Source organism: Artibeus jamaicensis, unplaced genomic scaffold (assembly GCF_021234435.1).
Source record: "Artibeus jamaicensis isolate MK-2021 breed Jamaican fruit bat unplaced genomic scaffold, CSHL_Jam_final contig_497, whole genome shotgun sequence".
Classification (NCBI taxonomy): domain Eukaryota; kingdom Metazoa; phylum Chordata; class Mammalia; order Chiroptera; family Phyllostomidae; genus Artibeus; species Artibeus jamaicensis.
Genome location: NW_026521863.1, coordinates 4,666,637 through 4,680,948, shown reverse-complemented (window position 1 = coordinate 4,680,948; position 14,312 = coordinate 4,666,637). Strand labels below are relative to the sequence as shown.

Sequence of the window (14,312 nt, the reverse complement as noted above, 5' to 3'; positions counted from 1 at the left end):
CTAAAAAAAAATAAATAAATGAAGTACAGCCCTGGCTGGTGTGGCTCAGTGGATTGAGCACCGGCCTGCGAACCAAAGGGTCGCCAGTTCAATTCCCAATCAGGGAACATGCCTGGGTTGCTGGCTGGGTTTCTTGTGGAGGGTACATTGATGTTTCTTTCCTCTGTCTCTCTCCCTTTCCCTCTCTGTAAAAATAAGTAAATAAAATCTTCATAAAAAATGAAGTACAGAAGGCTCTGTTTTAAATTTTGGTTTGTAAAATGTGGTGTTTGTTAAATAATGAAAGAGTAACTGAGAGCTACGGTAGAAATTTTTCTGTATTGGAGGTTAATCCAGATTACTGAGATGAGGCTCCGAAATGGTGAACGCAGTGGGCAAGTACGACTTCGTTTTCATTCCCATTTTGGGAGCACAGTTCTGGAAGGAGAAGAGGGCGTGTGGGAGTGCGTGTGCACGCCCCTCCGGGGTGGCTTTGCTCCAGGCTTTGCACTGGGTGTGTTGGGGGAAGGGCCCACAGTCGTGGAGGCACACGGCCGGGTCCCACTCCCCGACTCAGCTCCTTCTCACCCTGTAACTCCGTGAAGGACGTAATCTTTCCGACCCGACGTCTTCGTGTCTGTGAGATGGTCACAGTACCGTCCTGCCTACCTCACAGGGTTGTCGTGAGGCTCAAAGAGACGTTTACATAAACAGTGAAATGCTGGAGAGGGTGAGTATAAACTGTTATTTTCAAGAAGTTTAGCGACTTTTCCCTCCATGGAAACTTTCTGTAAGTCAGTATGGCTAGACTATTCTATACTTTTGCTTTTAAAATGTATTTTATCTTTTAATTACCAAATAATTGTGTATTTTAAGGGCATATTAAGCAGTGTAACACTTGTTAGGTTTGAGAATGCCTTTATTATCACTCTTAGTTGTTAGAAACATTTTGAGCAACCTCACATTATACTCTGTGTGTCTTCCAGTTTGTGCTATTTTTCCGGCTTATGGGATAACGGTAATGAATATAGTTGAAGGGTTCGTAGAAAATAAGAAATACAGTTTTGATACTTGATTTTTTTCGTCTATGTCTTTATATTCTTATTCCTTATGATTAAGATTCTTGTAACTAGAGTTTAAATAACATATGATCTTACGTTTAATTTTTGGCTTGTAAGCATGCTTTATAAAACAATTTTCCTCTAAAATTTTATTATTTTACAATTTTTAAATTGAAAAAAATTGCAACTAATGATACTAAAAATCTATTTGCAGTTTGCCTTTGTTACTATGAATATCATACCTGGCCAAATGTTTTGTTCAAAATTAGATAACTTTGTAGCTCCCCAGCGTCTGTACATCCATGTCCTCAGGACACATTTCCAGTGACGTATGTGGTCTCTGATTGACAAGGTTCGCTTTGTAAAATGGTTGTTGGCATCTCCGAAATTCTTATCTAGAGAAATTGCTGTTAAGCCAGACTCTTGGGCCATCACATAAAACTTATTGAAATCTAAGTAGCAGGACAAACACTGTGAGCCAGAGTTTCATTCCTGGTAGCGAGGACGACATGACAATGCAGGTGGGAAAGCGAGAGCCCAGAGGCCGACCGGGACTCTTTTCTCCTCCTCTTGTGGGCCCAGATCGACCCTAGTTCTTTTTCATGCCCACCTGTTTGTCTCCTGGTTTCCTTGTTCCCGTGGTGTTGAAAGTGTCCCAGGAGCACGGTGTCCTGTTCCTCCGCTGTGACCTGTGTCCCTGTAATTGAGGCTTGGTTGGCGTCGAGCTTTGGGAGTGAGCGTGTCCAGTAGCCATTTCACATAACCTGTGCCGGTGTCCTGGCCTCCAAGTCCTGCTCCTTCCCTACAACTACTGCTTGCAGAGTGTCCCTTTCTGACCTTCGTTCAAGGTCAGCAGGGGTCATCTCAGCAGTGCAGGGGTTTCTGGGAACCCTCCCCAGTAGTTATTGCAGCAAAGGGTAGGCTTTGTTGTATTATTTACACTTAACATTATTTATAATTTTAGTTTAAAAATTAAAGCAAGAGACCTTGTAAACATAGATAACAGACTTCTCCTCGATGTCAAGACTGCCCCCATGCAACTGCAGTCTCCTTTTTTGAATAAATGTGTAATCTTGGAATAATTTTAGGTTTTTAGAAAACTGGCCAAGATAGTACAGAGCTTCATATGCTCTTCGTCCAGCTTCCTCTGTGATTGAAATCTTATTTAGCTCAGATACATTTGTTAAAATGAACAGAGTAACATTGGTACAAAATCCTGCTAACTGAATGGCAGGCACTGTTCAGGTGTCTGTTCTTCCACCCCTGTGCCTTTCCTGCCCCGAGGTCTGGTCGAGGACGCGCTGTGCTGCGTGTGACCCACGTGCCCTCCCATTCTTCTCTGATCCCTGGTGGTTTCTGCCTTGTTTTGTTTTGTTTTGTTTTGTTTATCACAGCCTGAGTGGCTTATAGAATGTCCCTGAGTCTGATTCTGTCTGCTCTCTCATGGTCAGACCGGGTGTATGGGCCTGGGCACGAACACCCTGGTTGAAGTGCCCTTGAGGCATTACGCTGTCACAGGGGAGGTCGACCTTGGTCCCTTGGTTAAGGTGGTGTCTGCCAGGACCCCCCATAAGTTCCCTGCTTTTCATTTCCACACTCCATTCTTAGGAAGCAAGTCCCCCAGCTCAGCTCCTGCTCAAGGGGCGGGAAATTTGTCCCACCCCAGGGATGGGGAGTGTGTGCATGTATTACTGGTATTTGTGATTCCTCTGTGTGGGAGACTCGCCTCTTCTCTCCCATTTAGCCATTGGAACGCCCATTATTTGATTTTAGTCTGCGTTACCATCTCGTACTGTTGTTACTTATTTTGTTTCTTGAATTGTTTCTGCTTTATCCATTGGAGCTCTTTCAGTTGGCTTCTGGGTCCTGTAGACACGTCCCCATCTCTCTGTGTGGGCTGTTGCCTCTCGTGGGCTTTTTGAGCACTTTCTGACGCTTCGGCGTCCTCTCGTACTTTCCCTGTCCCAGTCCTGAGGTCAGCAGTTCTCTAGGGAACTCTGGTGCCTCTTACTGGAGAATGGTGTTTAGAAATGAAGATGCGGGCATGGCCTGTGTTTGTTACTGCTGGGTGTCGTTGCTGCTAGGCCCTGCCAGAGACGGAGAGAGAAAAGACGGCACGTCTTCCAGCCCGTGTGCGTGCGCAGGTCAGTGTTGACTCTTCGCATTTAAAAATGAGAAGACTTCTTGTGGAAGTCTGGAATTTTTGTTTTCCGTGACACACTGGGAGGCCTGTTGACACTGGGCCTTTATCACCCACCTGGCAGCACCTGGGGGGCTCCCGTTAACACAGCTGTCGCTGCTCACTCTTCACGGCCACCCCGCCCACGCTCTCAGCTGCAGCACTTTGCTGGCCCCGCAGGCGTTGTAATTGGTGGTGTGACCCCCTAGTCCAGAGACATAGGACTGACTTGTGAAGGACAACATAAAGTCTGTTGTGATCTAGTTCTTCACTTTGTGAACTAATATGCTTGCTTCTGTTTTACTCATTTTTTTTGAAGTAGGTGAAAAAGTGAAGTTACCATTTTATCCTCTACCCCTGCTCAGAGTAGTAGTTGGTTGGTATCTTCTGGACTTTTCTGTGCACGTATAAATGTCTTTGTGTGTAATGCAGGTACTTTTCTCCAAGAAGACAATGCAATGCCCTGTTTGTTCTGTGACTGCTGGGCCGTAGTCTCTGCTTTGGGTCCACCCATATCGCCGTGCTCACTTTCCATTTAACCGCTGCCTGCTGTCGCACTCTGTGGCATTAAACCGTCACTTACGTAGGCATGTCACTCTCGGCGGAAGCCCGTTTCCACCCCCCGGTGAGCAGTCTTTGCTGCCCCGGTTATCCTATGTGCCAGGCTGCGGGGCTTTCCGTGAGTCTGCTCCAGGCTGGAAGTCCGGTGTGTCCTCCCGTAGCCTCACTCCTCCGGCCACGGACGGGACGCCAACACCATGTGTGGGCCCCGGCGTTGCTCTGTGCGCCAACATGGCCGGTCATGTTTTAGTTCTCACGGGCAGTCTGAGCAGCCTACAGGTACACGCAGACACGCGGTGCGTCGCAAGCTCCCACTGACACTCACCGTTCAAACCCAGGTGTTGTCAGGAGTGTCCATGTCTCACACTCACCGCAGGCTGCCGTCTTTAAAGCCGTGTGTCTGAGCAGAAACCTCTGCCTGCCGAGGGAAATGAGAGTCGGCATTAATTTGATGCACCAGTGTGTGTCGGACATGAGAGAATGTGGCTGGGGGAGACCTGCCGAGTCCCCGAAATGACAGGGAGCACAGGTCCAAATGACAGCTGGAGGCAGAACACCTGTCATCGGTGCTGTTTTAAGTTGTAGGGAAGCTGAGAATTTCAAATTCGGATGGCTTTGGTGTTCTCAAGAAGAGGAGGTGAAGTCTTTGACCTTGGTTGGTCGGCGCGATGCTGCCAGAGGCTTCAGAACAGTGGGTTTAAGGATGCTCCAGACCCCGTGCCTCGTGGGGAGAAGGCGTGACGGGCGGGTGGGCGACACCAGGGTGCCAGGCAGCACTGGCTAGCGGACATTGAGTGGGGCCAGCGGGTCAGCTTTAGGGACTTTTTAAACTTTTCTATCAGTGTTATTCGGAATAGCTTAGGAGAAAATGGACACAAAATTTGTTGGATCCACTGTTTTTTGTGTTACATAAGTGGTTACCTGGTTTTATAGTCTTTTCTCGAATTTTAATAATTTTCTGGTTTTCTCAGTCCAGGGATAGTTGTGCATAATACTGCATATAATCTTAAAAATAGGTGTTCTGGTCATTTTAATAAAAATATGAAAAAGATGTCCTTGATTCTATTTCTACTATACCTTTTTGACAAATAATTACAATTTTGTTTCAGTCCTCATTTCAGTTTTCTAATACTTCTAGAACTTTCTGGGTCAATACTAAAATCTTAAATTATTCTAAAGATTTTTTTTCTGTATAGATTTGATTTTTATAGATTTGTCAGCCAGCTCCAGAGAATAATAGTTTATAACGACAACCTCGTGTATGCTCTTTTAACTTCCGTTGAATTTCCATTCCAGTTTTCTGAGTTCCCAGACCCCATGTGGGGCTCCGATTACGTGCAGCTGTCCAGGCCGCCACCCCCTCCAGAGCAGAAGTGCAGCCCTGTGTCCTGGGAGGAGCTGATATCCATGGACCTCCCGTCGTTCGAGCCTGCCTTCCGCGTACTCTGCCGAGTGCTGCTGAACGTCATCCACGAGTGTCTGAAGCTGCGGCTGGAGCAGAGGCCGGCCGGGGAGCCCTCCCTGCTGAGTATTAAGCAGGTTGGTGTCAGAGGCTGTTTGTAAAACATGTAAAACGTCTGGCAGTTATTATCGCACCCACAGGCTCAGAAGTTTTTTTGAGGATTTTTTCCTACTTGTTGCAGATAGTGAAGAACGAGTGTGTGTTAGTGTTCACAAGCTGCTGTTGGCAGGGCAGCTGAAGATGTTCTTTATGTGCAGTACTCAAAGACAGGACTGTGCTCAGCCTTTCCATACTGTGTCCTTGTCCCGGGGCTGTGGAAGTGTGGCAGTGATGGGACCCTGTGCATCCTGTTGGTATCAGTCTGTGAAGACAGGAAACCTGCAGTTACTTCCTTTAAGTTCTTCACGTTTATGTTTTTTTGTTCTCTTTGAGCTACATGTAAGCAAATAAAGGCCCCTCAGACATTCTGAGGGCAGGAGTTTGGACGCGTGCTTGCGCTGTAGGCACTTGTGCCGCGTGCGCAGAGCGACAGCTTCCGCCCTGCGTTGCCGCGGGCTTTATGGCTGGAGGCAGTTGTGTCTGGCAGAGTGATGCTGAAGTGTGTTAGTGTTTACGCTCTATGACGTTGCCATTACAAAAACATTACTTTGTAGAAATGTTTCTACAGAACATTCACACTGTACAAAACAAGGATTACAGCGTGTGAAGAATAGCTGTGTGTGTGTAGGCTGCTCATGTCCACCCTGGAGCCTGAGTGTAGGGAGCTCTTTGACTCTGGAGGGCAGGCTGGAGTGCAGGGAGGGGCGTGGGCTGAGGAAGGACAGGCGGGGGCGGGGCCGGCGGGACCCGAGTCTGTGCCGAGGTGGGAGTGGGTGGTCTCCGTGGCATTTCGGTGTGTTTCCATCCATTTGTCTTCCTGGGCATATTATACATACTTTAAAGTGTGCGCATACAAGTTTAAAAATGAAAAATATGTAGGGATGAGTTTTTACCCTTTCATATTTTTCAAACCAAGATTTTAAATGGGTGCCATAATGCTCTACTATATAGGTGCATCATAGTTTATTTAATACCGATGGTTTTTAATAACATTGTGGTAACTATATCTTTATATAACAGTCTGCATCTCTGCTGACTTCTTGAGTATAAAACGAAAGTAGTCTAGAAGTCATATGTTTTTAGATTCTAGAAAGTTTGTATCAGTTTACTTTACCAGTAGCACCCTGAGGCTCTTTTGTGTCTTTGCTAATTCTTGTTAAAACTTATGTGACTCTGAGCCTCTGCCCGTAGCCCCTGCCGCCTGGGAGCGTGCAGGTGGCCTGCGTCCACTTGTCGCAGAGGAAAGGGCCTCGCGGCCACCTCCTCCCTCCTCCCAGTGTTACCTCTGGGCCACACAGTCGGGTTCCACTCGTCATCTTGTGTCCTCACTTCCCGTGGCTCCCGTCTGGTTTTACCAGATTAATCTTGGTTTGGTTTGTATGATTATGACAGTTGTTTGATAGTAAAAGCCACAAATCACAGTAGGTAAACGAGGCTAAGTTATTAGAAAGGCCACCATGTTCTGTGCTAAGTATATTTGAATCTTTATCATGATTAAAAGTGACCAGACTTTGGAGATTTTTCTCTTGTATACCTTGTCTTATAATGTAAACTAGTAGAAAAATGCATCTTTTCCTACAGGATTTATTTTCTATATAAGTTTATTTGTGGGAGGGGAGTATAAGGGGACTAAATGGTAATGGGGGAATACAATAAAAATAAATCAATTAAAAATATAAATTATTGGTAGGAAGGTTTATCTTAGCAAATCAGTGTTTGCTACATGATGTTTTCTCTGCATTCTTGCTGCAGTACTAAGTGCTTTATTTTTACTACTTGTTCTTATCCAGTCGAGACTTGTAAGGTATTTGTGTAAGAATCTGGACAATATTTTAGGTTGTTCAGAGTCAGGATCCGTTTTTCTGAGTGCTCTGAGGATTCAGGTGGGGACCGTGACAACTGCCACGTGGTGTGGGCAGGCCGTGTCACTGACAGAACCCTTGACTGCCCTGCAGCTGGTCCGTGAGTGCAAGGAGGTGCTGAAGGGCGGCCTCCTGATGAAGCAGTACTACCAGTTCATGCTGCACGGCGTCTGGGACGGCCCCGAGGAGGCTGACTGCAACATCGACGCCTTCGAGGAGGACCTGCAGGAGATGCTGATGGTGAGGACGGCAGGCGGGGCGGGGTGTCCTCCCGGCCTGCTCCGCTGCACGTGTGCACGTGTGCGTGTGTGTGCCAGGGCTAACTCTAGCCGATTGTTCTGCTAGCTTGTTCCAGTTCACAGTTTAGCTGTGGGTCTGTGGCAGCGTGGCCCTGATGTGGCATTGGAGTCGGGCCCTCCTGCTGAGGCATCTGTCCCTGCTGCACGGGAACAGCCGGGGGCGCCACGGGGCCCCACATGGCTCTGGGGGCAGGGACGAGCCCTGCGAAGCTCAGTCTGAGCTCTGGGCAAAATTGGTGCCCCCCACTGAGCAGCGGGTGCTTGGAGGGAGAACTGTGCTGAAGTGCGGGGAAGGGTGAGGGACCGGCCGCCTGCACTGGCTGGGGGGACGTCTGGGGGCATCTCAGAGTGAGGAAGCTGAATCTCAAAGACGACTCAAGTTCACTGAGGAACCTGGCTTGTTCAAGGAATTGCAAATAATATGATTCGGCAGGAGCAGACTTATTTGTATGTGTTTCCAAACAGAGCTCCCCAGACTTCTCACATTTATTCTACATACCTGTGTTTTCCGACCTCTGGACTTTCACGTTACTTCTTCCTGCTCAAAATGGCCCTTCTCCTTATCCCCATCTATGACTTTAAAGTTTCACTTTTTTCTGGAGAGCTTAGTTGACAGTTTTAACCTTTAGTGTGCTTTATCTAAACTTCTCTGAATTCTTGGCAGCTGTAATTAGAACTGTACTACTTAGTACTTAATGGTCTAGCACCTCTCTGTTCTCAGGTTCCCCTAATTAGACTGAAAGCTTTACAGGCCACGGGCTATGTCTAGTTCTTCCGCCTTCCGTAATGTCGGGGCGAGTGTTAACATACCGTAAATACAGGTCGGATTCAGTAGAGGGGACACAGCTGATGACACAGTGTGGCTGGTCGGGGAGCTAATTAAGGAAACGAGCACACTGCCAGGTGTGTGGTCTTTGGGATGCCTTTATCCTGGCTTGACACCTCACTGTCCGACCTCAGGATGGCTGAGCACACCCAATACCACCCCACTTCCTGGGCTGGAAGGATGGAGAAGGCGGACGGGAAAGGTGCTGGCCAGCCGAGTCCCGAACAGCGAGCAGGTGCTCCTGAGTGCCAATGGCCCATCGAGCTTTCAGCCTCTGTCGCAGGAGACTGGGAAGAAGAGTGTGACTGGGAAGGGCTCTCACATCTGGCATTGAAATTATTTCCCAGTTGTTTGGGAAAATATGTAAAAGACCAGAATGTCTGAAATGTGGCCATGTTTAAAAATACTAGAATTTCTTATGTCAGAGAAGTCCTTATCATTGAAAACTTACTGTAAAAAGCAACAAGCAAACTGATTTTTCTCCATGGGTGAGTCAGCCAGGGGTTTAGAGTGAGAAAATATGTTTTGCTTTCCAAAGGCCCCCTGCCCCTCCATCACGTAATCCCCCTTGCACAGGAAGGGTCAGGGTCAGGTGGGGAGAGTCTGCCTTCCAGGCCCTGCAGTTTCAGAGACCTGGTGGACCCGTGAGGCCGCTGAAGGGCAGCTTGAGTGAATTACCAGTCTGCAGCTGGTTAGAGCTAGAAATGCCTAGGATTTAGTTCGAGCTGTGCTACTAATTATCCGTGTGAGCCATAATCTTCTTTAGTTTCTCTCCATCGTTTTACAGATGAAGAACTTATCTGTAAAGGAATACACTAGCAATCATCAATGCTTTTAAAATCATGCCCCTGAGTGTGCTCAGCGGGAAAGTGCAGGGCAGGTTTGGGACCTGGGGAGCCCACACAGTGGCCTTCGGGTAGACAATCAGATTACGTTTGCCACAGCACCCTTCTCTTGAAACTCACCAAAACTAGCAGAAGGAAGAGTAAAGAAAATGATTTCTTGTTTGGTAAAGGAAGAAGTTGACTAAATATTCACCCCTCCCCCCCAAAAAAGATTGTACCATTACTTGCTTTAAAGTTTAGCCAGAAGTGAGGGTAAGTATCTTCCGCTGCAGACCTGGGGGCTGTCCGGGGATTGGTTTGAGTTGTGATCTGCAGGGGTGTGGACAGTCGGGAGGGAAGGAGGGGCTGTCCCTGTGGGGGTGCTGTTGTAGGTGGCACATCTGCGAGACAGAAGGAGCCCAGGTGAGGACACTTGTGTGTGCCGCTTGCCCTGTTGGCCAGACAGGTGTAACCTAGAGGTCCGCTCGGTGCTGCGCCATCCTTCTGACTTGCAGACCTAAGAGAATAACTTGGGGAGCATTTGTTTGAAGCAGCAAATCCACGTGGAAGCTGTGGACGGCTTAGCTCATCGCCCTGGCCTTGGAAATAACCCAGACAGTAAACATAGCATCCAGCGTAGGATCTTGTGATCGAGGACTTGAGGAACCACAAGAAAAGAACTGAAGAGGAATGAAAACATGAGCACGCTGTACAAGACACGGGGTTTGTGGAAGACGCACAAGGGAGAGCTCGGACTTGGACGCTAGTGCTCCTGGGAAGGAGGGGGCGGGCAGAGGGGCAGAGTCCGTTTTCATCCTGCAGGTGTTGTGAGTGTGGCAACAGAGTGCGTGTCTGCTGTTCAGGCCAGGCAGGCGGTGTGACAGGCGCTCAGTGCCCGCCTCAGGGTGAGGAAGGGTGGGAAAGTGGTGGTTAAATACTGCAACAGTGAGTGCTGTTGCCAAGGAGAGGCGCAGGCCTGGGCGGCCCCGACAGCGCGGGCGGAGCTCACGGGCAGGCTGGGAGAGGCTTCCTTGCCGCAGAGGCGCCAGCATGTGTGTGCGAGCCCAGTGTCTGTGCACCCTTGACCACTTACACAGTGATGCCAGCAGCTTGTGTGTTGTAGTTATTACTGTATGTGACAGGTTGATTTAAAAAGCATGTACACTGACGTCATAACTTGTAGCCCCTGAGGAGGGAGGAGAGAGGTGAAGAAACAAAGTAGACATGAACTTTGTGATGTATCATTTCTTACAGAACAAAATACTCTCTCTGATAGGACAAAATGCTGACGCTTGTTCATCCTGACCGATACATGTCAGTTAGAGTGTTTCTGATCCCCCTGACACTTGAACTGAAAGAAGAACGATGGAGGGGACCCTGCCCCCCAACAGGGAAGGCCACCAGGGCTGTCTGGGCGGCAGGCAGCGCACGGCTGCAGGGTCCCCAGGAAGCAGTGCAGAGAAGTCTGGAGGGTGCAGGGCATTCCCTCCTTTTGTTTTCACACGTCCTGCCTGGAGCAGCGGCTGCCGTAGCAGTGGGGGTGCGAGGAAGCCGGCCTCTGCATGCAGTGAGGTGGGGGCCCTGGTGGGCTGGGGCCGGGAAGCTGGGGCGGGCAAGGAGCACTCAGGGAGTGACCCAGAGCCGCAGCCTGGGATCTGTTCCTCTCCCACGTCCATTGGATGAGAGCCGGGCAGCACCATAACTGCAGGTTCCGCACACATGGCCATGTGTGTCACAGGCCCAGGACTGGGGACCAAGGGCACGTGCCCAGATGGAAGAGGGCCCGGAAGCATCCAGAGACTCAACAGGAGACTGTTTTCTTGGAATGAAAACAAGACTTGGAATTCACCCGTGGAAGGTTGTTACAGGTCTCACAACATTCCTGCCAGTGAACCTGAGGACATAACCCAATGACATGCTGAAGTCCAAGGCCTGGGAGAGCCCTGTGAACGTCTCAGCAGCGACTGCCAGTCCCCCTCAGGGTGTGCGGAGTGTGGTGACAGGTGGACAGGGCTGCTCAGGTTTCTTCATTCCAGTGCTGCAGCGGGAGAAGGCGGTGCCGCGGCGCCGGGAAACGCTGAGGGGGCAGCGTGGAGCTCGCAGCCTTGGTGTGCAGCCTGCCTCCTACTTAATGTGAAACCCCACGAAGCCGCGGATAAGTCACAATGGGAATTCAGGGATGGGAAAGCTGTAATAGGACTTCTGGCCATCAACCCCACTTCAGAAAAGCTGGGCATTTGGGTTATAGCTCATAATTTGTCATACACCTTGAAAAATTGTATCACAGCAGTGGTGCAAAGTGTGTTCATTGCCTTTCAACACGTAAGCTGCTGTGTAAGTCACAGTGATTGGACGAGCCCCTTACAGGAGCAGTGACGTTGGTAGTGTGTGAATGACGTTTCTGGGGGCTCTTATTTTGATTGCTAAAACACTTGATTGCACTTTTCCATACATTGTGAGCATTTTAGGTGTTTTCTCAGTAGTCTGCAGGGATGGTGAAGTTGCTGAGGAGGTGAGTTACGCGATTTGAGAGAAGTCCTCACTCGGACACCAGCGGACAGCGTGCAGTGTGCCCGGGCTGCCCTCTCCTGTCCCGCCTTCCGACGTAGCGTCCGGGGCAACCGAGGTGAGCCCCGGGAGTCAGTGAAGTCTGTTCTCAATCGTTCCTTGTACGTTTTTGTATTTTAAGGTATATTTTGATTACATGAGAAGCTGGATCCAGATGCTACAGCAGTTACCTCAAGCATCCCATAGTTTAAAAAATCTGTTAGAAAAAGAATGGAATTTCACCAAAGAAATAACCCATTACATCCGTGGAGGAGAGGCCCAGGCTGGAACGCTGTTCTGGTAGGAGCCCCGGGTCCCCGGGTCCCCGTCTGCCCCCCTCCCTCCCTCCCTCCCTCCTGCTCCCCGCTGCCTCCAGCTCCCTCTCGTGCGTGTTTGAGGTGGAGCTCCGTGCCCCTGGCCCGCGTTTGTTACCAACCGGGGGTTGTTCCCTTCCCCCCGGGACACCAGGCAATGTCTGGAAGCAGTTTTGAGTGTGACAGCTGTGAGGGACTACTGACACCTAGTGGGCAGGGGAAGGGATGCCGCCCAGCATCCTACAGCACACAGGATGGCCCCGGACCAGAGAGTCACCCAGCCCAAGTGCCAGGTTTGCGTGGAGCCGCCCTGCCTTAGAGTGAACCCTCTTGGGTTCTCCTGAGGTGGGGCAGGACGCCCTGAGGGCCTGCGGGCCTCCAGCCTCAGGATACCTGGGGCGGAGAAGGGCATTTCCATCACACTGCTTTGGGGTGTGGCACTGGTGACAGGATCTCTGTGAGCAGGTGTGCATGTGACGGAAGGTTAGACATCAGGACAGGAAAGCCGGGAGGGGACAGTGTGGTCCCCGGCCTGTCTGCTCTGGAAAGTGAACGGATCCGAAGCTCAAGACATGGTACTGAACTCAGCTTTTCTTCTGCCCCCCACCCCGGGGGCCGGTGCACCCCACTCCTGGAAGGCTCCGGAAGGCTTCCGCTTCCACAGGAGTGGCCTGGTCTTGCAGCTTTAGAGAGCAAGCTGCTGTTCTCAGCGCGACCCACCTCCTGTCAGTCTTGCTCCACGCTTCTGCCCTGACCCCCAGCTGTCTCCTCCTCTCCTTTGTCTCCAGTCTGGGTGAGCGGTGAGCTCGCTCTGCCCCGGACTCTGCGCCCTGCAGCTGGGACCCCCTTTTGCCGTGCTGCTTTCCCGAGTCGGCCTTATCGAGGGTGCGGCCACTGCCGTTTTCAGTGTCTCTCCCACACTTAACCTCGAAATTCTGCTTTGCCTGTGTTTTCTATTTACGCTACCTGTTTTTAGGCTATCAGGCTTAGTCGAAGAAAAATTTTAAACAGGCGACTGTCCATTTCCCTGTCAGTCGGTGCCCTGTGGTCCCCTGGCCCCTCACTCCCCTGCCAGTCTTTCCTCGGTTCTTCCTCTTTGAAGCCCCATGCAGCGCCGCCTCCGGCCTCCCCTCCACGCTGTGCGTCCTCAGTGCCTCCCAGGGCTGCTTCCTTGCCCTGCCGTGGGGCTGCCCGGGACTGTCATGGTCTGGTTCTCGGGCGGTGGCCGTGCCAGCGTGGCGGTCTGCTTCACGTGCTCGGTCTCCCGGGTTCTGGGGCCCTGGGCTTAGCCCCAGTTCTCCCCGTGTCCCACACACCTCCTCCTCCGTCTGGCCGTCCCTCGGGAGAGACCCTCGGCCTGATCTCTGCTCGCCAGCCCACGTTTCCACGCAGCCCAGCTGTTGTCGGTTACCGCACTCCTGCCCCAGCTCTCCAGCCTCTGCCTCCACCCTTCATCCCAGTAGTTCCGCCACAGCCAGAGGGACCGTGGACCGTGTCACCGTGCCCATCCGTGCAGTTCCTCCTCTGCTCTCCGTAGGTCCATGGCTGCTCCCCTTCTCACTCAGGGAAAGTGAGGCTCGCACGGGCTCCCTTCTCATCCACCCTGTCTGTGCCCCTGCTTCCTGCGCAGCCACGGCGGCTTCCTGCCTGGGTCTCGTGGGGGGCCCGCTCCCTGCGCTCCCTCCGTCTCTTGGCCCTGCTGCCCCTCTGCCAGGATCCCCCCTGCTCTCTCCATGGCTCCTCCTCTGCTTCCTTCACATACATCTTTGTCCACATGTTACCTTCTCCGGATTTAAAAATGGAAATTTGTACCTGCAAATGTGTCTTAGCTTTCTTTCTTATTGTATTTCTCTCTACATGGCACTTGTCTGAAATAGTGTTTATTTTCTTTTTTGTTTATTCTTTGTATCCTCCGTTTGGTGAGGAGTTTTATCTGTTTTGTCCCTGCTGCGTAGTACATTACAGATACTTGGTATTTGTGGAGTAAACCCTTCCTGGACATCCCTGTATACTGCTGTTCTTTTTCAAATGCACGTTTCTCACTGGGCGCTGTCCCACTCTGGTTTCTACAGCCCGCCCTCTGCCTTCCAGGTGCAGGTCAGGGAGTCCTCGTGATGTCTGAGGCCCTCCCCGCCATGGTCTCTTGTGCTTCCACGCCCACCCGGTGTCCCTGCCCTACTCCCTCCAACAGGACACACCCTCATTCCCTTTGATCAGAGCTCTTGCTCTTCTGGGGTCCTGTTCCCTGCCCTCAGTCTCTTACTGACGGAGCCTCTCATCCTACCGCTGCTGCACTGGT

General features: G+C 50.7%; 1 protein-coding gene across 3 annotated transcripts in view; it reads left to right on the top strand.

The window, feature by feature from the left end:
• The window catches only part of MAP3K4 (mitogen-activated protein kinase kinase kinase 4), a 90,929-nt gene that overhangs the window by 47,076 nt on the left and 29,541 nt on the right, over positions 1–14,312 (top strand). For all 3 annotated transcript variants that reach the window (XM_053668729.1, XM_053668728.1, XM_053668730.1), the window contains exons 4-6: positions 5,077–5,319; positions 7,297–7,443; positions 11,842–11,999. In XM_053668729.1, the coding sequence (XP_053524704.1) occupies positions 5,077–5,319; positions 7,297–7,443; positions 11,842–11,999 (548 nt within the window). The remainder of the gene's footprint in view (positions 1–5,076; positions 5,320–7,296; positions 7,444–11,841; positions 12,000–14,312) is intronic.